At 39.3% G+C, this 26,528-nt stretch overlaps 1 protein-coding gene across 2 annotated transcripts in view; it reads right to left on the bottom strand.

Moving 5' to 3' along the window:
• ZNF527 (zinc finger protein 527) overlaps positions 1 to 16,916 on the bottom strand; it is a 31,444-nt gene extending 14,528 nt beyond the window's left edge. The window contains exons 1-4 of one of the 2 annotated variants that reach the window (XM_058709396.1): positions 16,704 to 16,916; positions 13,168 to 13,242; positions 8,321 to 8,447; positions 7,398 to 7,493 (exon numbers count right to left, since the gene is read on the bottom strand). In XM_058709396.1, coding sequence (XP_058565379.1) covers positions 7,398 to 7,493; positions 8,321 to 8,447; positions 13,168 to 13,200 — 256 coding nt within the window. In that variant the 5' untranslated portion in view covers positions 13,201 to 13,242; positions 16,704 to 16,916. Of the gene's footprint in view, positions 1 to 7,397; positions 7,494 to 8,320; positions 8,448 to 13,167; positions 13,245 to 16,703 lie in introns of those variants that run through there. The other variant, XM_058709397.1, reaches the window with a different exon arrangement.
• Positions 16,917 to 26,528: the final 9,612 nt, after the last annotated feature.

Here is a 26,528-nt window from a genome sequence, read left to right as displayed (position 1 = left end):
AATACTTTTTCTATATACCAACAATAACCAAACATCTAAAGGTATATAATGCTACATAGTAAGGAAAATAGTATAGCATTGGCTTAGGAATAAGTAAATAGATCAATGTAACAAAAAAACAGAGGACAGAAACAAGATTCATGCAAACATAAGGACTTAGCATATTTCAGAGGTGACATTATAATTAATAGAGAAGAAATGGACAAAGAAACAGTACTGGGAAAACTCCATGTGGAAAAAAAGGCCTAATACATCATATTTTAAAATTAAAGCTCAGATGGATTGTAGGAGAAGACTGTAAAAGTACGGAAAGAGCCCAAATGTCCAATGATGGATGAATGGATAAAGAAGATGTGGTATATATATACAATGGAGTATTACTCGGCAATCAAAAAGAATGAAATCTTTCAACTATGTGGGACTAGAGGGTATTATGCTAAGTGAAATTGGTCAGAGAAAGACAAAAATCATATGACTTCACTCATAGGAGGACTTTAAGAGACAAAACAGATGAAAATAAGGGAAAGGAAACAGAAATAATATAAAAACAGGGAGGGGGACAAAACAGAAGAGACTCATAAATATGGAGAACAAACTGAGGGTTGCTGGAGGGGTTGTGGGAGGGGGGGATGGGCTAAATGGGTAAGGGGCACTAAGGAATCTACTCCTGAAATCATTGTTGCACTATATGCTAACTAATTTGGATGTAAATTTTAAAAAATAAAAAAGAAAATTTTAAAAAATAATAAAAAAATAAAACAAAAACAAAACACACACAAAAGAACCTCTGGGTGAGTCGGTAGGTTAAGGGTCCAATCCTCTGTCTCCCTTTCTCTCTGCCTCTCCCTATTTCGTGCTGTCTCTCTCTCTCTCTCAAAAATAAATAAACATAAAAAAAAAAAAACAAAAAACTGGGTGAGAGAAGGCACCACAATGGTAAAAGGCAAGGGAGAGTCTGGAAAAGACGACAAAAACACGTATCATAGAAAAATGATTAATACTCAGAATATGTTTAAAAAAAGTTCTAGTGGTACCTGGGTGGCTCAGTCAGTTGACTGAGGTCATTTTGACTCAGGTCATGATCCCAGGATTGCAGGATCGAGCCCCAGGTCAGGCTCCACATTCAGCATGGAGCCTGCTTAAGATTCTCTCTCTCTCCCTTTCCCCACCCCACTCCACTCACATGCACTTTCTCTCTCTCTAAAATAAAAAAAAAAAAAAAAAATTTTTTTAACAAAAAGAAATTCTAAAAGTCAGTAAGAAAAAGCCAAATAACCTTACCTGAAAGAATGGGTTAAAAATATGAGAAGGTAATTCACAGAACAGAAATTCTGAATGGACAGTGCATTTCCGGGAAAATGCTCAGTCTTACTAAGCAAATTAAAACAACTTCAAGAGCATTTCTCTTTCATCATACTGGTAAAAATTTATCAAGGGCAATATCACAAACTTAAGTTGGAGAATATCAAGGGAATAAGGAAACTAGAACTCTCAGATATTGTTAGTAGAGGTATAAGTAATACCATCATGTTCAAGAGCAGTTTGAGTATCAAGTAAAACAAAGTGTGCACTCCTATGCTCCAGCAATTTTACTACTATGTACAAATCCTTGACAAACTCTTACGTGCATGTGCATAGAAACATACCCTGCTACTATGTGAGTTAGCAAAAAATAGAAACAATCTAAATGGCCATCTATAGGGAAAGAGTTGCATAAAATGTGGCAAATTCAAAACATGCAATAGTATACAACAGTTTAAAAAATGGAAATATATTACATATAGATTTACCAAGGATAAATCTCAGGAAAATGTTGAGTAATACAAGCAAGTTGTAGAAGAAAATGTAAAGAATACTACCTATGAAAATAAAAACTCTTGGAGTGCCTGGGTGGCTCAGTCAGTTAAGCAACTGACTCTTGGTTTCAGCTCATGTCATGATCTCACAGTTGTGGGATTGAGCCCCACGTCAGTGCAGAGCCTGCTTGGGATTCTCTCTCGCCCTCTCTTTCTGCCTCTCCCTGGCTTGTGTGTGCATGCACACATTTTTTCTCTCTCAAAATAAATAAACATTAAAGAAAAGAAAATAACTTTTTTCAACAAATGCATAGATATTTACAAAATATGTTTACAAAATGAATTAGAAGGACATATGATGAACTCATGACTGTTGTTGCTTCTCAGAGCAAGAAGCAGATGAGGAAAAATGAACTGAGAATGAGAAACAAAGAGAACTTGTACTTAAGACAGTTTATCTCTTCATCAAAAAATGAAAATATGTCAAAACATTAACAATGATCAATTCCGGGTGGTAGCCATTTATTGTATCAGTGACTGTACTTTCCTGTATTCTTCACTTTGTCTATAAAAAGACATAAAAATATGTCCTGAAATAAAAACTCGATTCTACATCCTGAAAGACAACACACATTTCAGGAAAAAGTGATCCAAAATTGTCAGACTGAGACGTATCTAATTAAATAACTTTAAAATTAAAGAACCATCAGGGTGCCTGGGTGGCTCAGTCGGTTGGGCGTCCGACTTTGGCTCAGGTCATGATCTCATGGTTTGTGAGTTCAAAACCTGCGTCGGGCTCTGTGCTGACAGCTCAGAGCCTGGAGCCTACTTTGGATTCTGTGTGTCTCTCTCTCTCTCTGCCCCTCCCCCGCTCATGCTCTGTCTCTATCTTTCAATAATGAATAAATGACAAAAAAAAATTTTTTTTAATTAAAGAACCATCTAGGAGACCAGAACAAAATATAAAGCTAATTATATACTTAAATGGAAAATATCAAGTTGGCATCAGACTTCTTCATAAACAATATTCAACATTAATACTATGCTATAACAAATTTAAGGAAAGAATGGCCAATTATGAACAAGATAGAACTTGGGGGAGGGGACATTATTTTCATGAGCTCTTTTTGAGGAAACTGCTAGAGGACAATCTAGAGAAATTTCCAGAGAAATTTTAGCAAAAGGATCTAGTGAAAAACACTGAATATATTAGCCTAAAAGACAAAATGAAAGGCTGGAATAAATGTGACAGAACAGCATGTAAATATAATATGCTGTGACAATATAAAAAACATACAACTAACAAAATTTGAGAAGAGAAGGTGTGACATAAACCTACTTGTTGACTCATCTGTAATAGATTAAAAAATCAAGGGCTAGTTTATTTAAAGCCAACTTATTAAGTAATAGAAAGAATAAATATTGTATATAGAAACAGAGCACAATAACACTAGAACACAAGGGGATGCCTGAGGGGCTCAGTCAGTTAAACGTCCAACTCTTGATTTTGGCTCAGGTCATGATCTCAGGGTCAAGAGATGAAGCCCCATTGAGACAGGCTCTGCACTGGGCATGGGGCTGCTTAGGATTCTCTAACTCTGCCCTTCTCCTGCTGTCTCTCTTCCCCCGCAAAAAAAAAAAAAAAAAAAAAAAAAAAAAAAAAAAAATTCAAAGACAACACTAGAACAACAACAACAACAAAAAATCTTCTTCATTATTATAAAAGCTATAGTATTAGATGACCAAAATAAAGGCTAGGAAAACAGACAAGTGAAAGTCTTTTTTAAAAACTGTAAATACCAGAAAACATCACATAAAACAATATACAGAGTTAAGCCCAAACATATCAAAAATGTACCTGGATTTTCACCTATTAAATTGAAATGATACTTAGATTGGTTCACAAAGCAAGACTCAATTCTATACTGTATGTAAATGCCACATGTAAAATAAAGTGGTTTTTTTTTTTAATGTTTATTTATTTTCCAGAGAGAAAGAGAAACAGAGTGTGAGCAGGGGAGGGGCAGAGAGAGAAAGACACAGAATTCAAAGCAGGTTTCAGGCTCTGTTAGCACAGAGCCCGACACAGGGCTCGAACTCATGAACTACAAGATCATGACCTGAACTGAAGTCAGATGCTTAACTGACTGAACCACTCAGGCGCCCCTAAAATAAAGTGATTTTTAAAAATTAAAAATAAAAGTCTGAGTAAAGGTCCTAAAAAAAGCATAAAAAAGCAAGAAACCGATTCTTCCCTAGGGCATTCACAAAAAAGGCAGGCTGCTGACTTTTTTTTTTTTTTTTTGGCTGACATCTTGATTTTAGTCCTATAAGACCCATTTTCTACTTCTAACCTCTAGAGCTATAAGATAATAAATTTCTGTTGTTTTCAGCCACTAAATTTGTGGTACTTTGTTACAGCAGCAATACAAAATTAATACAGAAGTAGTCTGGCACAACCTTTCTGGAGGGGAATGTGGCAACTCCTAACAAAACTACATATGCACTTACTCAGGAATGCCATTTCCAATAATCTCTCCTGAAAACACAGCCTTGACATTATGAAAATATGTATGAACATGGTTATTTACTGAAGCACTGGATATTCTCCATGAATCATGGAGTGATTGCCTGTGTATATAGTTAAGTGAGAAAAGTAAAATGCAAAGTGTATCTACAGTATGCTACCCTTCATGTAATGTACAAAGACTTACAAGAAACTATACATATGTTGGCTCATTTGTACAAATGAAACATAAAAAGGACAAACCTGAAAATACAAAGATTGGTATCTACAAGAAGCAGATAAGAAAGAGATAGGAAGAAGTTAAGGAGATAAAAATAGGATAGTGGGGATGAGGAGAGAGTAACACATTTCTGAGGACGTATTTTTGTATAGCTGATTCTTAAAAGCATAATAATGTTTCAGATACCAAAAAAATAAGTAATTAAAATCAACCAGGATGTGGTAAGAACCCAAACAGAATACAAACAGTAACAAATGAACCTAAAAGAACTAACCTTTTTTTAAATGTTTATTTATTTCTGAGACAGAGAGAGACAGAGCATGAGTGGGGGAGGGGCAGAGAGAGAGGGAGACACAGAATCCGAAGCAGGCTCCAGGCTCTGAGCTGTCAGCACAGAGCCCAACACAGGGCTCAAACTCACAAACCATGAGACCATGACCTCAGCCGAAGTTGGTCGCTCAACAGACTGAGTCACCCAGGCGCCCCTAACCTAAGTAACTTTGAAAAATAGTATTTTGGCTAAATACTATAAGACTAAAGACAAAAGGAACCATATATGAATAATGTAATCTAGTTAGTAAATTTGTTTCTCACAGAGGAGTATCTTGGAAATTCTGAAATTTTGTGTATGCTAAAATTGAGTAAATAAGTAAATACATTGTTTCTTATTGTTAGAACAACAAATTACAGACAAGGAAGAAGGCTACAATAAGCCCTATGGAGTAAAACTAGAATCAAGATATCAAAATAAACTGGTAATTTTAATATATATTAAAAAAACTGAGACAGAAATAAATATAGAAGTGTCTGTGTACCTGTGTGTGTTGGTATATATACATATATTTTCCAGCTCAATCTGCTGTGAGGGTCTAGGAGCAAAGACATCCCAGTAGCAATGAGCACTCATAGCACCTACACCTTGGTTTCTAAACATCATTTCCCAATAAAAGGAACCAGAGCTCCTAGGAGCAGGACCTGATTCAAGGCTGGGGCAAGGAAAACAAGATGAACCGGGAACACCCAGAGCTGGGGAGGAAGGAAGTGCTCAAAAATGGATAGGAGCATGTTAAAAGGTCAAAGAAACCAACTGGAATGAAATCCCAATGGTCAAAGCTAGGGCAATTTGAGCAACAAAATAATGATTTATTGGCTTTATCTCCCTCAGAAAAAATAAAAATCCATGATTCCATAAAGAAATAATTGAATAAATAAACAAATGGGAGAAAAGAAACAGTTTTTCTAAGACAATCCTAATTAATATATGTAAAGGAGGGAAATGGAAAAATCAACATTAGGTCAATATCACAGTAATAACTATTGCAGACAAGATCCAATGGGGCAATGGATGCTAAAATTAGTGGGCAAAAGTTTCAAAGACACTGAATAGCCTCAAAGTATCTCCCCTAAGATACTTATTAATTACAAATAGAAAAATAGTAACTTTACATTGGAGAAACCAGACAGACACTACCTTACCAAGTGATCAAAGACATCAATATTATGAATCCAGTATGTTGCACTGAGTGGAACTTAACATTATTTCTGTTGCACTTTTTCCAAAAATGTGTTACCTCAATCTAATCACGAGAAAACATCAGGTAAACCCCAACTGAGCACAAGCAGATGTAATGAGCGATTTGTCCAGACTGAAGTATATCTGAAGAGTCTGGGAGAGATTCCTCCAAGATGATAAAATCAATAGATTAGCTAATGTGTCTGACTGTCTTAAGAGATTTAGATAGTTGATGGAGAGTTGGGAATTGAGTGAGGAATAGGTATACAGAAAATCAAGGGGGAAAAAAACAAACAAATAGACAACCCCACCCCCACCCCAGAAATTATTAACTCCAGGAAAAATAAAAAGTTGTATGGAGGGGCACCTGGGTGGCTCAGTTGGTTAAGCGTCTGACTTCGGCTCAGGTCATGATCTCACAGTTCTGAGATCGAGCCCTACATCAGGCTCTGTGCTGACAGCTCATAGCCTGGAGCCTGTTTCAGATTCTCTGTCTCCCTCTCTCTCTGCCCTTTCCCCACTCATGCTCTCTCTCTCTCTCTCTCTCTCTCTCTCTCTCTCAAAAATAAATAAACATTAAAAAAAAAGTTGTGTAGGAAAAGTAATCTTTGTATATACACAGAATGGCTATGACTAGCACTTAATAGCCACAATAATACAAACACAATAATATAAACCCTGAACAGTGATTCAATCAAAATTATGATACTGAGGAGATGGGAAGTGTGTGTGTGTGTGTGTGTGTGTTTGTGCATGTGTGTATGTGTGTATGTGTGTGAGCACATACATGTATTTGATTTAGGATAAGAAAGTATTAAATTCTTATTTTCAAAAACAAAATTCTTATTTTCTTAGAAGACACTGGTTGAGGACTAAACCTGAAAAAGTAATTAAGAAATAGCAACATATACGTATTTGTTAAAGAAATGAAGAAAACATCAAAAAAGTTGCAAAAGTAAAGAAAGTTGGTCCATTTAAGGAGAGGGAAGCTAGGGAGGTGGACAAAATACTGCCTTTTTAAAGGGAATATGCCTTGTAAACCTACTTGACTCGTTAAGAAATGTGCATGTATAACTTTTATAATAACTTGGATAAAAATAAAAACTGTAAAATGAAATCTGGAAATGTACACATTTCCGATCCTAAAAGGAAAAAAGCTGGCAAGGACTGAGATTTGGGTTATTTCTAGACGAATCATAGAGCATATACTTTGATAGAAATAGAGAGAAACCCACCCCCACCAAGCCCAGGGTAGCCTCCTCAAGTGCAGGGAAGCATTCTCATGACCAGTTGGGCTGGCACCTTACAACAACACTCCTTGTCCAGTTCCCTGTCACTCACCAGCATATTGACCATCTGACATCTCTTTCTCCACCATCCAAGGTTCCTTCCCTTGCTCCAATAAGGAGATCATGTTGGGCTTAGAAATGGAGAGTCCTGTTTACAGGAGAAGAAAAATGAGAGCAAGAAAGAGACACACAGAGACAATCAACTTGCTTTAGCCTTTCTAGGACTCAAACGCAATCTTTTGGTCATTAAGCAAGAAAGGCAATTAGAGGAAGGGCCAGAGAAGGGAATGATGTTGGTATGAAGGATGATGGTTCTCAAAGTGCTAGAGCAGAAGCACCACCTCCTAGGAACTTATTAGAAATGCAAATTCTCAGGGCGCCTGAGTGGCTCAGTCAGTTAAGAGTCCTACTCTCGATTTCAGCTCGGGTCATGATCTTATGGTTTGTGAGTTCAAGCCCCAAGCTGGGCTTCACCCTGACCGATAGGAGCCTGCTTAGGAGTCTCTCTCTCTGCCCCTTTCCTGCTTGCTCAGCACACATGTGTTCTCTCTCTCTCTCAAAATAAATAAATAAACATTAAAAAAAAAAAGCAAATTCTCAGGCCTCAACCCAGACCTACTGAATCAGAAACCACAGTGGTTCTCAAACTTTAATGGGCATCAGAATCATTAGGAGGGCTAATTAAAACCCAAATTACTAGGCCTATTCCCAGAGTTTCTGATTTTGTAGGTCTATAGTGGGATCCTATAATTTTCAATTTAACAAATTCCTACGCCATACTGATGCTGCTATTCCAAACCATCCTTCTCCAACAATGGGAACTATTCATTTCTAACTCTTTGAAACTACTTCAAATTATTTCCTGGGAACAGGAAGAAGAAATTCAGCTAAGCACTTAAGATGACCTAAATGTCCTAATGGAGGAAGCAAAAACACCTGAGGGAAGATTCTGAATTATGGGGGAGACATCCTTACCAAGCCATACCAAGTTCCTGTAGTTCTCCAACATGACATCTCTGTATAAATCCTTCTGAGATGGGTCCAGCCATTCCCATTCCTCTTGGGAAAAATCTAGAGCCACATCTCGGAAGGTCACCAAACCCTGAAATTATAAAAAAAGAAAAAAGAAAAAAAATCTCATTTGCCAAGTGCTCCCATATGGTCCTGGCAGAAAAGATGAATTCTGCCAGAGTTCTCTAAGTGGTCCAAGGAAACTGATTATTGGGGAGCAAGTACATGTCCAGGTTTGTCGAATATTTTGAGAGAAAAACATTTCACATTTTTGTAAATAAAAAAAGACCTATACACAGGAAAAAAATAGCTTATGGCATGAAACATGAGTTTATAGCACGCAAGTATGTGAACAAGGCTGTTTTATGTTACATACACTATGTATCAGGAAATTCTTATAGGGATGATTCCTTTATATTCCCCAAACTGGGATATCACATGGGTCAGAGAAGTGAAGAAAGGCCTTAAATTGGGCTTTGACTAAAGGGTATGGTCTGAAACTTAGACTCTATAGGTAAGGAAAAACTTCCAAAAATGTGTCCTGAAGACATAATAAAGTATATGTGAAGATATTTAGATAGAATTTTCATTGGAAGGTTACATCTGGAAAAAAACTTACATATCAAAAAATAAGAGTTTAGCCTACACCACTGAACTATAACCTGTATGAGGGAAGGAGATCTGTTTTACAATCTCTTGATTATCCAGTGTCTGTTATAAAACCGGTCACATTGTAAACAGTAAATATTTGCCACTCAGTGTATAAATGGTAGTTTCCTATAGTATATCCATAGGAAGGAAGAGTACTCAATGCTTAAAATGACATTTTAAGTTCCGTTTTGCAGAGTATGATCTCATTTTTTATTAAAAATAATAAAATCTCTATCAGTGCCGAGAATGAATCTAGTGCCAAGATCTCAGACGCCAGCCAAATCAACCTGCAAGTGGGTTCTTCTAAACACAGCAGCTTCGGGCCTGCTATGTTAACTCTTTCTTGCACATTGCTCTATTTAGTTTTCTATTTTTTGAGCTGGTTTTTATATTTTAAATTTATGGAGAAAATAATCTCTTTTGCTAGTGCTTTCAAATTAAATGTTCTATTGTTGTCCATCAAATTGCAAAAATAAATAAATATTAAATATGGTTATTCTACATAGTAGAAATGTGGGTGAATGTGGCCAGAGAAAAAACATCAGACAAATACATACTGTTGTATAACTTCTGTGTGCCCCTCTACACTTCTCTATGTCCTGTGAGGTTGACCTGTATTAATTGCATTAATAGACTCCCTTTCCCGACCCCATCTTCAGTTGGGTTCAGCCACAGACAAGAGATGAGAGAGAGGCAAGCGAAGCACAATTTTTACTCTGCTGGCACCCGCCTTGCAGCTCCGCCCTGTGTGGCCCCTGTCCTTCACTCCTAGGTCACAATGTCTGTCAGTGGCCCTCTGCACTCAGATCTCTCTGTCTCTGGGTTCAGGCCCAAGTTTTATTGTTATGAGTCCCAGGGTATAGCACTATCCTCTGTGGTTTCTTTATATACTGATCATAGCTTATAAAGAGTCCCCTTTTGAGTTTCTTGCTGGAACCCTGACTGATAAAATGTTAACCCAATGTACTTCTAGGATATGACCAGAGATTCCACAAAAGCACCACTACACTTCCCTAATAAATTCACTTTCCAACTCTCATAGTTTCTGTCTCTTTTTCTCAAACTACCACCAACTCTGTTCTCACTTTGAACTTCCTCATCTTCTTGTTCATTACAAGTCCTTGCTGCCCTGTATCCATACTCATATATTCTGTCTTCCCTCTGTTTCAATGCATAAAACTCTAGGCTCCTATCTATGACCAATCCCTTCACTTGTCCATACAAAGACACTGTCACCTCTCTCCCTTGTAATTATCAGGAAGATATAAGATATCTCCCTTATCGGTATTTTCTCACTTTACTAGATTATTTCTATCAGTATACAAACTGATGCAATACCTTTCATCTTATAAATAAAGTCCCTTCCACAACCTCACTGTAGTTACTGTCCCATTTCCTTACGGCTCTTAACAAAACTCTTCCAGGGGTGCCTGACTGGCTCAGTCAGAGAAACATTCAACTCTTGATCTTGGGATCGTGAGTTCAAGCTCCATGTTGGGTGTGCAGATTACTTAAATGAAACTTTTAAAAAAATAAGAAAACTCTTCCAAAGAGTTGTTTACATCAGCAATATCCAATAGAAATACAATGTAAGCCACGTAATAAATTTTTTTAGGGGGCGTCTGGCTGGCTCAGTTAAATGTCCCACTTCTGCTCAGGTCATGATCTCACAGTTCATGGGTTCAAGCCCTGCGTCAGGCTCTGTGCTGACAGCTCGGAGCCTGGAAGCTGCTTCAGATTCTGTGTCTCCCTCTCTCTCTGTTTCTCCCTCACTCACACTCTGTCTCTCTCTCTCAAAAATGAATAAATGTTGAAAATTTTTTAGTAGCTACATCAACAAAGCAAATAGATTTAATAATGGAAAAAATAAGAATAACTGCTATTTATATTCTGCTATTTATTGCCCAATTACTACACTTCAGACACCCTAATAAGCATTTTACAGTTATTATCTCATTTAATCTCACTGTAAAACTTATTTTAAAAAAGTAAGAAAAAAGTATAAAACACGTTTTATAGATGTTTAAGACCAAATGTCATGCTGAATCACTAGGTTATATTGCAAAAAAGGAAAAAAAGGTAAACAGAAATAGGTAAATTTAATAATATACTTAATTTAACCCATTATATCTAAAATATTATTTCAACATATACCCAATCTAAAAATTATTAATGAGATGTTTTACATTCTTTTTTTGTACTAAATCTTCAAAATCTGGTATATATTTGGTGCACTTGGGTGGTTCAGTCGGTTGAATGTCTGACTCTTGATTTCAGCTCAAGTCATTATCCCTGGGTCCTGGGATCAAGCCCCACATCAGGCTCCTTGGAGCATGCTTAAAATTCTCTCTCTCTCTCCCTTGGTCCCTCTCCCTGACTTGTACTCTCTCTCTCTCTCTCTTTCTAAAATAAAAAAATAACAATACTAATAAAAATTAAAAATCTGGTATATATGTTATAGCACATCTTAATTCAGAGCAGTCTTATGTGGCTACTGGGTACATTTCTGGGCAGTGTAGGTCTAGACTCATCTGTATTCTCACCTTTTAGGCCAGTGTTCCCTCATGAACCCACTGTAATGGTGCTTTCATCTCAACCCCTCTATGAAGTAGCTCTTGTCAAGAATATCAGTAGTTTCCATGTTACCAAATCCAATGGTCAGTTCTCAGTCTGCATCTTCCTCAGAAGAATTTAATTCTGTTGGTCACATCCTCTATAAAATACTCTGTACTTTTGACTTCCCCACTCTTCTGGTTTTCCTTCTACATCAGTCCTTCTCAGTCTCTCTTGCTGGTTCCTCTTCTTCTTGTCAGCCTCTAGATACTGAATACCTAAATTGAGTCCTTGGGCATCTTTCCTATAGACACTCACAATCAGATAATCCTATCCTGTCCTACGGCTTTAAATACACTAATCATTCTCAAATTCACACCCCCAATCATGATTCCAGTGTATAATCAATATTGTACTTGGATACCCAATCTCACAAACTTAATATATCTAGAACCCAATTTTTGTTCCCATCTCATTCTGCCCTGTCTTTCCATCTCAGTAAATGGCACAACCATTTGTACAGTTGCCCAGGTCAAAAATCTTTGTAGTTATCCTTGACTTCTTTCTTCCTCTCACATTCCGCAACCCACCCCTGACCAAATCCCACATTTTCTATCTCCAACATATACCCCAATCCCAGCAGGTCCAATGATACCACCACGGTCCAGGCAGCTATCACCTTCCACCTAGATTACTGTGGTAGTCTCCTAACTGATCGCCCACTCCACCCTTAATTCCTTTCTATTTTCCTTTTAAAATATAAATCAAATTGGGGTGCCTGGGTGGCTCAGTTCATTAAGCACCTGACTTTGGCTCAGGTCATGATCTCATGATTCGTGGGTTGGAGCCCCGCATGGGGCTCTATGCTACCAGCTCAGAGCCTGGAGCCTGCTTCAGATTCTGTGTCTCCCTCTCTCTCTGTCCCTCCCCTGCTTGTGCTCTGTGTGTGTCTCTCTCTCAAAAATAAACATAAAAAAAAAATTTTTTTAATATAAATCAAATTACATTACAAACACTCCAATGACTCTCCTTCACCCTTAGAACAAATCTCAAAGTTCTGGTCATGAGTTTCAAGGGCCTATATAACTTGTTCCCCAGCTACTCCTCTGATCTCATAGTGCTCATTTCCCTCTGAGGATACTGGCTCAATGATATTCTTAGAGCTCATCAAACATGTTCCCACCATAATAACTTCATATTTGCTATTCCTTCTACTTTTAAAGGTCTTCTCCAAATCTCCACGCAACCTAATCCCTACTTTCACTGAAGTTTTTCTTTGCTTAAATGTCACTTCCTCAGAGAGGCCATCCTTGACTTCCCTATTTAATAGGGCGCTCAATAATCACACCTCTGTCCTTTATTCCACCTGCACTAATCCCCAGCATAACAAATCATGAGCTATCTAAAAAGGATAGTTCTCTTCCATCACATATTTGAGCACAGCACTGAGTAAAAAAGATACTAAATGATTTATAGAGAGATTATATGAAGTAGTTGAGAGAGACAAGTGTGAGAGTGCTCACTGGGCTATTTGTGACTTTCTGAAGTCACAAAGTCCTAAAAAAAGAAGTAGAATTTCTGGAAACAAAGTGAAAACACCAACTTACTTGAGACATGGCTTTACAAAGTCCAACAGCCATTCTTCCTTTCTTCTTTAATCTTCTCTTTTGGAGAACAATGTCCTGAGAAACAAGAATTAAAGGGAAAAAAAAAAATGGCAAACCAACCCCAGATTGCTGATCTGAGATTCACAAAGATAGAACACTTGTCCCTTTATGGTCTCCACAGCCTCCTTACATAGGCCAGCCCTAAGCCTTCTAAGATCTGAGAAAAGGCCACAGATTAATTTAACCCCTGAAGTCCTCACTGGTATTAAGAACATATAGCTTGAACTCAACAAAATCTAAATGGCCAACAAGGTGGTTTATGATCTGGCCCTTGGATGCCCCTTAGACTTCATTTCCTATCCTCATTCCGCTTGCTCACCCCACTCCAGGCACACAGGTTTTCTTACAGTTCCTCAAACACTGTGCACAGTCCATCTTCAGGGCTGTTACCTTTGATTTTCCTTCTGCCTGGACATGGCTCACTCCCTCTCTTCATTCCTGTTTGTGCTCAGTTGTTACCACATGAGAGGCACTTTCCTGAAAATTCTATCTAAAGATAACTTCCCTTCCAGTCTCTTTTTCCTTATTGTGATTTTTCTTCGTAGCTTTTGACACCATTGGACATGTTACTTTTTTTCTCTTGTTTATTGTTGTCTCCCCAAACAACAGTGTGGGATCTAATAGAACTAGGATTTGTTTGGCTCACTGATTGTATCTCTAGTGTTAGAATAATGCCAGAACCTTTGCAGGCACTCAAAAATTATTTGTTAAACGGAGGCGCCTGAGTGGCTCAGTAGGGTTAAGCATCCAACTCTTGATTTTGGTTCAGGTCATGATTTCACGGTTCGTGGGATCAAGCCCTGCATTGGGCTCCCAGCTGACAGCATGGAGCTTGCTTGTGATTCTCTCTCTCCATCTCTTTCCGCCCCGCCCTCCCTCACTCATTTTCTCTCTCTCTCTCTCTCAAAATAAAAGCTTAAAAAATATTTATTAAATGAATAAATCAATCTTACTGGGCCTCCTGTAATATAAATAGCGATGTTACACATGTTGTACATGCCATTATCTTTTTTTTTTTTAACATTTATTTGTTTTGAGAGAGAGAGCGCGCACGCACACGAGCAGAGAAGGGGCAGAGGGAGAAGGAAAGAGAGAATCCCAAGCAAGCTCTGCGCTGTCAGCAACCCCTGAGATCATGACCTGGGCTGAAACCAAGAGTCAGATGCTCAACTGATTGAGCCACCCAGGCACCCCTACATATGTCATTATTTTCTTTATTCTTCACAAAACACAAAGGTAAATATTATTATCCTTATCTTGCCAACAAGTAAAACTGAGGTTCAAAAAGCTAAAGCAACTGACTCAAAGTCATAAGAATCAACTGCAACGGACTCAAAACTGGTCCTCTTTCAAGAGCCTACAATGTCTGAATGGGAATTATTTAACATAACCTGGGGAGTCAAAGCCATGTATCTACTAGAGAGGCATTTTCAGAGATGCAGATATTACCTTTATTACTTCACAGAAATAGAGCTTGAGGCAGGCATTGCTAAATTTTAATACAAACCAATAACAAATTGCACAGCCTGAAATATTCGTTGTTCTCTCAAAGCCAACATTTCTTCAATCTGAAAATGAGGACAGTCATGTTTGACCTAGAATTCAGGATATACGACTTCCTAAACCTGGGCTACTCTACACTGGCCAATCAGTCTCTGAGAAAGTTATTTCCTTAGTGCAACACAGCTTGAAATTGTCCATAAAAGCCTTTGCAACCTGAGAGGAGAATCAATGAAGCCTTCTCTGCATCTGGGAGCCCTACATAGCATCTGCATAAAAGAAATGTCTTTTACTTTTTTATTGTTTTAGAGAGAGAGAGAGAGAAAGAAAGCGCAAGCAGGGGAGAGGGGCAGAGGGAGAAAGAGAAAGAGAGAAAGAGAGGGGGGGCGGGGAATCTTAAGCAGGCTCCACACTCAGCACAGAGCCCAACATGGGGCTGGATCCGGGGACCCTGGGATCACTACCTGTGCTGAAATCAAGAGTCAGAAGCTCAAGTGATTGAGCCACTCAGGCGCCCCCCAAAAAATGTCTTTTATATTTCTGTCTGCAAAGAGTGGTGCATCACTTGGGTAATATTTCCAAAGTTTGAGATAAGCCATCAGTCTCCGAAAGAAAGTGATGTTAAAGACTTGGGCTTCACATAGCCCCCAGGCGCATGGTGACTCTCCACTCCTTCATTCATTGGCTGCATGACCTTGGGCAAGTTACTCCATCTCTCAGAACCTTTCTTTCCTCACTGTCTCACTGCCAACTGCTGGTGTAAAGAAGTGCTACCTTCGTTCCTGCTTACATTCTCTACACACATCTGGAAAGGAAATGAGACCATTTTTCTTTATTAACTATGAAAGTCAGAAGCAAAATTTAGCTAACTTGGTATATCAGAAAAAGAGCCATGGATTGGCCTCTCTCAGCACCAAACATGGAAGAGTTTTGACAAAGACAAAGCTAAAATCTGAAACTGCATGGCCTAAGGTGAGGAAGACCTGGCTTTCAGACTGAGCTTTCCATCCCCAGAGCAGTCAGTTTGAGGATGGTCTCACTACAATGTCTTTAGACTGGGTTCTGTGACTCACAAGGGGACTGAAGGACGAGACCCACATTAAGTTCCCATATCCTGACAGTTCCTCGTCCAAGACCAGGGACAATCCTCTCCAACACCCTCAGAATCCAAGGCCCCCAGTTTTCACTCTCACAGTATGGGAAAGACCAAGAGAGTTTAGTAATTAAAAGCAAGGCCTCTGCCTAGGCTCAAGACCCTGTTCTGTCACTTATAAACTGTCTGAACTTGGGCAAGTAATTTTAATCTTTCTGTGCCCACAATCACACACTAGGTCCCACACAATCAAGCCTTCAGTCTCACGTACACATACAAATTCTCACCCAGTCACACACATACACTATACATGGTCACACAAGCTCACCTGTAATGTCAAACACATACACAGTGGCATTAACCCAAAGACAGAGATGATGATTCACAATTACTCCGACAGACAGTCCCATGCAATCTCGCAGTGACTTAGGACACAAGGTCACACATCCGGTCACCATTACTCATACAAATTTATACCTGCAGAGAAAGATGCTCATGGGTTCGCAATCACACCTGCTGTCACACACATTCAAACACTGTTATATCCACAGAGACAAGTAGTCAAACATAATCACACATATTCATACAGCGACACAATGTCACACCCGCTGTTTCTCACAAACCCATATACAGTAACACATAGTTACACCTGCAGAAACAGACACACACACACAGACACACACAGTTTTATACCTGAGACATACAATCTTTCATAATCACACACACGGTGCCACACAAGATCACATTCTGTCACATCGCGACCTCTCACACAGTTATACAGGAACCCCTGAGGGCACCCCCCTGGCCCCATCCCGGTCCCTGACGGTCCACCTCAAGCCCGGCCCTGACCTCTGGCTCCCGCGCTCAGCCAGGCCCAACTCACCTCCCGGCGCCGCGGGCTCTGGAAACCCGCCCAGCGACCCGAGACCCACGACGTCCCCTCCCAGAATGCCCCGCGGAGCGAAGCGGAGCAGGGACTGAGCCGTGCGGGACCCCGAGCTCCTCTGGGGACACATCCAGCTGGACTGGACGCAGCTCAGCTTTTCCTTAGGACCCTTCGAACCACCAGCCCCAGAGAGCTTTGCGCCGCGGCCTTCATTTGCTGAACTACATTTCCCAGAGGGCCCCAAGGCCCGCCTCTACTCCGCGCCTGCGCAGGTGGCCGCAGCCGTGGGAGTCTTGACCCGAGAACCGAGTGCCACCCTGGCGGATCTTGGGCACGCAAGTGACTGTGGGCGGCTGTGCGTGAGGAAACCGTGAATTTGCGCACGTCCGTGATTGTTACTGAATTCTCAGATGTGGCGATTTCTGTGTGACCGTCGCTGCACACTTTTGTGCTTGTGCACCATGGGGCGAAGCCTTCTGTCAGTGCAGTCAGCTTCTGTATTTAAAATCACGTCCCGTGATTGTGGGTCGATGTGTGACGCCGAGAATGTGAGGGTGCCTGTGGGTTTGTGACAGGGACAGTGCCTGAAATGGACGAGCATTTCTTTGTGTTCTTACCCCAGAGGTCGAAGGAGTTTACCTGTGACCAGAGGTGGAGCTTTATTCGTTTCTGGGCTGGCTTTTAGTGTTGAGCCTGTGGAAGAGGTTTCTTTGTGTGCCTTTGTGTGTGACTGTCTCCAGATCTAACTGTTCTCCCAGCCCCCCACGCCACCCCTCATCCCCGGCCATGGGCGGGGTCACTGCTACCTTCATGTTTATATCCCTTTTCTACTAGGACCTAATGTGATACCACAGAAGGGTGATTACATTCCGTTTGTTAGGGAGACGCTCATTTGCACCAGAGCCCTTTATAATATGATAGCCAGTAGCTCTGGGGGTGCTCCTGATGCTGTTTCCACCTTTTTACCTTACAACTTCAATTAGGGTCCAGCTTCAAGAAAACTATCCACAGTCAGGAAGACAAGAAAGCGAGGCCCTGAGTGATGATAAAGAAAACCAAAACTGAACAGTAGTTAAAGAAGTTCAAAAATAGATTTTATTCAGGAACACTGCAATAGGGGAGAAGAACTTCAGCATAGAACCAGGCTCAGTTCCAAATACAGAAAGAACAAATAGGGTTTATATGCAATAGCAAGTTGGTGGGAGTGGGGGGAAGTCAGTGGATGGAAAATTAAGAGGAGACATCAAAGGTAAGGGGAAATTCTTGCTGGACTGACCAAGAGAGTTCTTGATATCAGATATCGCCTGGGTGGATGAAGACTTTAATTAGATATTAAGAGTAATGAGATATCAAGAGCTCTGGCTAAACTGAGTTGACAGAATTCTTGCTAAAACTGGGTAATGCAAAGACAAACACTGAAGCCAAAAGTTGAATCCTAGTTGAGAAGAGAGTCCAGAGGAGCCTAACTAAAATTTGGTCAAGGAGGAAGTATTTGACAGTCAATATATTTTTTTTCTTTTCTTTTCTTTTCTTTTTTTTTTTTTAAATTTACTTATTTTTAAGAGACAGAGAGAGACAGCACAAGTGGGGGAGGGGCAGAGAGAGAAGGAGACACAGAATCCGAAGCAGGCTCCAGGCTCTGAGCTGTCAGCACAGAGCCCGATGTGGGGCTCGAACTCACAAACCCTGAGATCACGACCTGAGCCGAAGTCAGACGCTTCAGCAACTGAGCCACCCGGGTGCTCCAACAGTCAAAATTCTGAACAAAGCAGCATTCTTCCCCACCCCCAGACCCTGGAAGATCTGGAAGGTGCACCCAAGTCAAGATCTTGGTAAATAGAGGTATGTGGAAACAAGGGGGGAAGTTCTTGAAATGAGAACCAATCTTTGGAGAATAAATCCTCCGATCCCCATCCCATCAAGAAACCTCTAATAGCTAAGGCTGGAGAGTTGGACAAAAAGAGTGTGGCTAGTAGGGTTGAACGATTTGCTGTTTATAATGTGAAATTGGGCACTGTTACTTTCAGAAGAAGTCAAGCACCTTTTTTTTTTTTTTTTTTTTAAGGCTCTAGAACATTTAATAATTGGGTTGCTTCAGTGGGGAAATGTACTAGGTAAGTGTTCTTTGGATAACTGTGATTGGCTACTTGACCAATACATCAAACAGCTCTTCCCTGGATCTGATTATCAGTGCAGGATAGAGATCATCTTGGACATTTCATACTAAATGCTAGAAATTTAAGATACTCCATTCTTGACTGGCATAATATACCTTCAAGAGAAACTTTGAGGGCACCTGGGTGGCTCAGTCGGTTAAACATCAGACTTTGGCCTAGGTCATGATCTCGCGGTTCTTTAGTTCAAGCCCCATGTCGGCCTCTGTGCTGACATCTCAGAGCCTGGAGCTTGCTTTGGATTCTGTGTCTCCCAGTCTCTCTCAGCCCCTCCCTCACTCGCACTCTGTGTGTGTGTGTGTGTGTGTGTGTCAAAAAATAAGCATTAAAAAATTTTTTTTAAAAGAGGAAGTTTGTGTACGACTATCTCTTCAAATGTCAGTAATTGATCATAGGAAGACTTTTTGTCCCTTATTTACTTTTCTTATGTCATACCACCAAGTCCAACACTGGTTTGAGTCTAGTCATCTCCAGTAGAGTAGGACAGTGGTCCTCAAAGTATTCCCACAAGTAAGCAGTTGTACTGCTAAAACAAATTGTGGTTAGGACTGTGTCCATCAGGATATAGTAAAAAAAAGCAGAACTATACTGGTAATTTCAAACAATATTTAATTACAGGAAATTGATTATACAATGTTGGATGACTGAAAGAGCAAAAAGGGGACAGATTTGTAACTTCAAGAAACAGCTAACACCATAGAGCTTAGGGAACAAAGGAGAGAGGAAGGATTTACCAGAACCTAAGAGTTTGGAAGAGGAGTCTGTTAACATGGCTGTTAACTGGGTTTAGCAGTCTGGTGCTGAGAAAGCAAAAAGAATTTGCAGGTAAGCTATAGCCCTCCTCTACTGCTAGAGATACTGAAAGAACTGGAAAACAGAAGTGAGTTCCTTCTCCCTTTCTCCTTTTCTTCTCCCTACTGAGCCTTCCAGTCTCCCTTTAATGCCTCCATTGGCAAACTATAACAGTAGCAAGGGAGACTGGGACATCTTTGTCAAAGTCCCAGCTCCAGCATCTCAGAATAGAGAAAGGCATGCTTGAAGCCAAAACTATGACAGGGAAATTATAGTCTATGATCCTTTTTAAATTTTCTGGAAAATAAATTAATTCATATAATTTTTCATGTTACTTTTTCTTCGTAGAAAGTTTTCTTAACATTGTCACTACTTCCTTATAAAGGAATCCTATTAAATAACAAAAAATGGTGCATATTTAGTAATAGTATCTTAATAACAAAGCAATTCAAATTCTGAAATAGCTATCAGTATATAACATGTAGCTATTTGGATGAACTCATGTTTTTACCTATTTTGTTGTAATTTTGATAATAAATATTGATTTATACATTTTCTAACTTTGTGTCATCTAATATAAATATTTCATGGTGAACCACTAATTGCCCCCATGACTTAACAGTTCACAATATCCTAATAAGTGTGAAATTCATGGTATGTGATTTTTTAAAAATAAACTTAGATTATATTAGTTATTTCTTTTTTAAATTGAGATATAATTGATATATAATATCATTTTCAGGTGTACAACATAATGATTCAATATTTGTATATATTGTGAAATGATCACCACAATAAGTGTAGTCAACATCCATCACTATACATAGTTACAAAAGTTTTTTTTCTTGTGATAAGAACTTTTTAACTCTTAGCAACTTTCAAATATGCAATACAGTATTAACTATAGTCACCATGCGGTACATTACATCCCCATGATTTATTTATTTTATAATTGGGAGTTTGTACCTTTTGACCCCCTTCACCTATTTCTTTTTAAGTTTTACTTAAGTAATATCTAAACCACATGGGGTTCTAACTTACGACCCGGAATCAAGATCTGCATGCTTCTCCAACTGAGCCAGCCAGGTGCCCCTTCACCCATTTCACCTAGATTGCATACCCCGCCTCTGGCAACCACCAATTTGTTCTGTATCATTCATGTGTTTTTTTTTTTTAATTAAAAAAATTTTTTAAACCCCAGTGTGAGGCTTGAACTCATGACCCCAAGATCAAGAATTGCATGCTCTACCTACTGAGCCACCCAGCTGCCCCTCTTTGATGTGTTTAGGTTTTTTTCTTTTTTTAGCTTTTTCTTATTTGAAGGCAGTCATTCTGAATTGAGAATAAAATCAAATTTAGAATGAAGAAGCCAAGAAAGATTTCTTGTGTTAGTTATTTTGATTGACCACCCATATTCTTTTTTTTTTAATATATGAAATTTATTGTCAAATTGGTTTCCATACAACACCCAGTGCTCATCCCAAAAGATGCCCTCTTCAATGCCCATCACCTACCCTCCCCTCCCTCCCACCCCCCATCACCCCTTAGTTTGTTCTCAGTTTTTAAGAGTCTCTTATGCTTTGGCTCTCTCCTACTCTAGCCTCTTTTTTTTTTTTTTTCCTTCCCCTCCCCCATGGATTCCTGTTAAGTTTCTCAGGATCCACATAAGAGTGAACACATATGGTATCTGTCTTTCTCTGTATGGCTTATTTCACTTAGCATCACACTCTCCAGTTCCATCCATGTTGCTACAAAGGGCCATATTTCATTCTTTCTCATTGCCACGTAGTACTCCATTGTGTATATAAACCACAATTTCTTTATCCATTCATCAGTTGATGGACATTTAGGCTCTTTCCATAATTTGGCTATTGTTGAGAGTGCTGCTATAAACATTGGGGTACAAGTGACCCTGTGCATCAGTACTCCTGTATCCTTGGGTAAATTCCTAGCAGTGCTACAGCTGGGTCATAGGGTAGGTCTATTTTTAATTTTTTGAGGAACTTCCACACTGTTTTCCAGAGTGGCTGCACCAGTTTGCATTCCCACCAACAGTGCAAGAGGGTTCCCGTTTCTCCACATCCTCGCCAGCATCTGTAGTCTCCTGATTTGTTCATTTTGGCCACTCTGACTGGCTTGAGGGACCACCCATATTCTTTACACTAGAATGTTTTTCTCTAATCCCGCCTAGGGACGGATAAAGCACAATTTTACCAGGGCTTACTTAGCACTGCCTATTGGGGCATTTGTAAAGAATCCAGACCCTACTATTAATGCTAGTGAAGAATCTTCTCACACCGTAATTCATGAATGTCAAATCCAGATAAATAAAAAACCCATGGCTGACTTCTGGGGAATGTCTAAGATCCAAACACTGTGCAATTTCCTTTATAAATGTTATTTCATTTGTTCTTCACAATAGTACAAATAAATATTCCTATCCAATTTTTCAGTTGGGGGACTCAGGAGTGTGACAACTTGTAAAAGTTGAGATAGCTGGTATGAGATAGGAGTCAACCTCATTTACTTCTCTTTAGCATCACGTGTCTGTGATGGTACACCTTGATACATCATTTACTAAACCTGATCTTCTTTTATCAGAGTAGTGGTCTTTCAAATGTTTTGCTACCTTTCCCTTACAACAGTTTCAAAAACTAATGTATCCCCTTTTACATTATTGACATCTACAGTATTTTCTTTATAAGTTTAAATGACTCAAAGATACCATTGTAGCATATTTTCTATACCAATATCAATTAAACATACATAAGCTTTTTTAACGTTTGGAAAGTGTGCACTGTGCCTTTTTCTTGAAATCATTTCCATTCAACTTTCACCACTGAATTTTGTCTTAATGCAATAATTGCCTATCCTTAAAAATCTTTTACTAATCATCTTGATTTACTTCTCTGCAGAAAAAATGAAATTTTAATTTTTCCCTGTGACCAAAACACTCTATAAGTGTCAAAAAGATTTTTAAAGATTCGGTTAATACAATTATCAGTATCTAGTAACAAATATATTTTACATTTTAATAATTATTAAACATACAAAGGGTCACAGTTTGGCCCTCATTTGGCCAAGCCCCTTTCCTTCCTGGTGAGAAATCGAGATGCAAAGACACATTCGTGTCCAGAGCGTGAAACCTCCTTTAGACCGTGCTCAGGGTATCTGCGAATTTTCCACTCAAGTAGCTTCAAGGCTGCTACCAGAGTCTGTGCCTCTTCTGTGTCCAAAGCTCCCTCCCTCCATCTGTCCTCTGGAAGGTCAATGTGCTGCCTATGTGCACAAGGTGGCCAAGTGGTAGCTACATGGTGAGACTAGACAGCTTAGACATACAATCTGGAGTGCCCACAAATGTGAACATGAGGCCCCTTTTTGGTGTGGGACAAAGGTGGAGATGGTTAAGAGAAGGGAACTGGCTGGCGACTTCTACTTGTATGTTGACCCAGGTCTCTAAATGTCAGTGGCAGGTTTGCTTCCTCTACAATCTGTTTGGACACCACTGATTTTGTTAAGATAGGGTGCTTTGAATTAGGGAAGTAAATGTTGGAGGCAATGAAAAATGGTCAAAATGATACAATTTGAGTGTAGAAGTAACAGGAGTGGCTGGCTGATGCTTGGATGTGAATAGGAAGGAAAGAAGTTAAATACAATGCTTAAATTTTCATCCCGAACATCTACATGAATGGTAGTTTCATTTACTAAGATGGTAAACAGTGACTATGTAGGGTGAGGTCATGTTAAGCTTGAGATACTTGTTGAATGTTAAAGAGGTGATATCAAGTAGGCATTTAGACGTGGATGTAGCTCAGTGGAAAGGTTGGCAGTTGGAGTAAGAATGTGGGAATTTCAATTAAGATGCTTTTAGCTGGAAGTTATATAATGCCCAAGTGGAAGTGGCTTTTACAATAAAGGTATTTATTTCTCCACTTGGCAAAACGTTCAGTTGGCTTAGCAGCTGAATGATTATATCAAAAGTATTTTATATCATTTATTTTCATAGTAGATACCTTTTATCAAATGCAGTTGGTTGAGTAATTGCAAAAATTTGGCTTTAGTGTGAAATCATGAAAAAATGATACATGCCAAAACCATTTGAGTTTTATCCTAAAATATTTAAATGCATATTCATTTACCTGTATTTTGATGTATCACAAGGAATTTATATGACTTTCTTCTTCTCTCAAGAGCCTTCCAGCTTTTTTTAACCTAATTTTCATTGCAGCTTCTGCATGTTGGCCGAGAGAACCTAATTCTTGCAGTATCTATTTCTTGTTGGCTTTGGCACATCAGCCCACAGCCAGACATTCTGATGCCTTGAGTCCAAATCCAGAAGGGGAAGAGCATATGGGGAGGGGAGGGAATAGAAGTGATTGAGGGAGTTATACTTCCCTGAGTGAACTGTTTTGTGTAGTTTAGACTTTTAGAAATGTTAGTGTTTCACATATTAAAAGAGTAGATAAAATTAACAAATATTAGTTTTCTGTTGTTATACAACCAATTACTACAGACCCATTTATTATCTCAATTTCTGTGGGTCAGGAATCTGGGCTTAGCTGGCTCTTCTACTCAGGGTCTTACAAAGCTGAAGTTAAACTGTCAGGTGGGCTGCAGTCTCATCAGTAGGCTTGACAAGTAAAGGGTTAGCTTCCAAGCTCTTTTAGGTAGTTGGCAGAAATAGTTTCTTTGTGACTATAGAATTCAGGGCAGTCTGTTTGGAGTGCCTGTGTGGCTCAGTCAGTTAAGCATCTGACTTGATCTCAGCTCAGGTGTTGATCTCAGGGTCGTGAGTCAAGCCCCACATTGGGCTCTGTGCTGGATGTGAAACCTACTTTTAAAAAGAATAGAAAGAAAAAATAATTTATGGCAGTTTGTTTCTTCAAAGCTAGCAATAAAGAGAAAATCTTTGATTCTCAGAGTCTCTCTTTTTTTTTAAGTTTTTAAATGCTTATCTATTTTGAGAGAGAGTGGGGGAAGGGACAGAAAGAAGGGAGAGAGAGAGAATCCCAAGCAGGCTCCACACTGTCAGCACAGAGCCCAACTCAGGGCTCTTTTTTTAAAGTTTTTATTTATTAAGAAAGAGAGAAAGAGTGAGTGGGGAAGGGGTAGAGAGAGGGGGAGAATCCCAAGCAGGCTCTGCATTGTCAGCAAAGTGGGGCTTGAACTCATGTACAATGAGATTATGACCTGAGCCAGAAGTTGGACGATTAACTGATTGAGACACCCAGGTGCCCTGAGGCCCTCTTAAAGTGTTTACCAGATTAGGTGAGCCACCTAGTATAATTTCCCTTTCCCCTACGTCGTCAACTGATTAGGAACCTTAATTACACTTGCAAAATCCCTTCACTTTTGCCATACAATTTAACATAAAAACAAGAGTGATATCCCATAATCTTTACCATATTCTGTTGGTTAGAAGCTGCTCATAGTCCCACCCACACTCAAGGGGAGGGGATTACTCAACAGTGTGGTTATTAGGAGTGAGAATCATGGGAGACACCCTAAATGTGTTCACAACAGCAAAGATGAAGAGAACCCTAAAACTAAACACAAACAGAAATCAAATGAATAACATAACCACAGTGAAGGGTGGAAAAAGAACTAACCCAAGTAATTCAAATGTAGTAAGTAATTTGTCCTCAGGCCAAAGACAAAAAGATCTACAAAAATAATGAACTCCAATGAGTAGGTATGCTTATCACAATTGTATGCATTAGCAATTCTGAAACTACTTAATATGTATTCCAAGAATGAGCAAATAAGTAAATATATGATGGATAATGAGAACCAGGTTTTTCACTATAAGAAAATGGAGTTACAGGGGCACCTGGGTGGCTCAGTCGGTTAAGCATCCAACTTCGGTTCAGGTCATGATCTCATGGTTTGTGGGTTTGAGTCCCGCATTGGGCTCTGTGTTGACAACTAGGACCCTGGAACCTGCTTCAGATTCTGTCTCCCCCTCTCCCTACCCCTTCCCTGCTCATGCTGTCTCTGTCTCTCTCAAAAATAAACAAACGTTAAAAAAGAAAGAAAAGGGAGTTACAGATGTGGAAAGGAAGGTTAGAATAAACATTGTGATGTTGGATTGAAATTGGAAGTATCCATATGAACTGATTTTTTTTTTCAGATATAAACAGGTATTTGTGTACACACACACACACGTAAATTTCCTAGCTCTGTCAGCAGAGATGGTCTAAGACCAATAAGCACACCTATTACCTAGGTCTTGGTTCCTAAATATCATTCTCCACTGAAAGCAACTATAATTTCTTAGAGAAATGGTGAATTCCAGGGCCGGGGCTGAGAAAGTACAAAATGAGCCTTTACTATCTGTCAGAAATTAAGGAGATGCTTAATGAATGATGGAAACATGTCAGCAAGACACAAGAGGCCAGCTTGAAGGGGCTCCCATTGGCCAAATCTAAGAAACTTTGAGTTAAATGGTATATAGTACTCATACCCCCATGGGCACCCAATTCATTACTCAGTGGCAACCCATCAGCCAAGATCCCTCAAGAAACCAGAATTCTCTATTTTCTCGGATTTTTGTTTGTTGATCTTGTACTCTATAACTTTGCTCAATTTGTTGATTAGCTTTATCAGTTTGAGTTCACTTGGATTTTCTATATATAAAATGATGTCTGTAAATAGAGATGGTTTCACTTACTCCTTTCCAATTTAGATGCTTTGTATTTATCTTTCTTACCTAATTGTTCTGACTGTGGCTTCCAGTACTTGAATAGGATGCTCTATTCACAAAACAAGAATATCAAGATGAAAATGAAAAAGTGAGTATAGCAAATACTACCAAAAAAGGCAAATGCAAACAGTACTGAGAACGGACTAATTAGAA

This window comes from Neofelis nebulosa, chromosome 17 (genome assembly GCF_028018385.1).
Source record: "Neofelis nebulosa isolate mNeoNeb1 chromosome 17, mNeoNeb1.pri, whole genome shotgun sequence".
Classification (NCBI taxonomy): domain Eukaryota; kingdom Metazoa; phylum Chordata; class Mammalia; order Carnivora; family Felidae; genus Neofelis; species Neofelis nebulosa.
The sequence above is the reverse complement of the archived record's forward strand: the minus strand, read 5'-3'. Positions and strand labels throughout refer to the sequence as shown.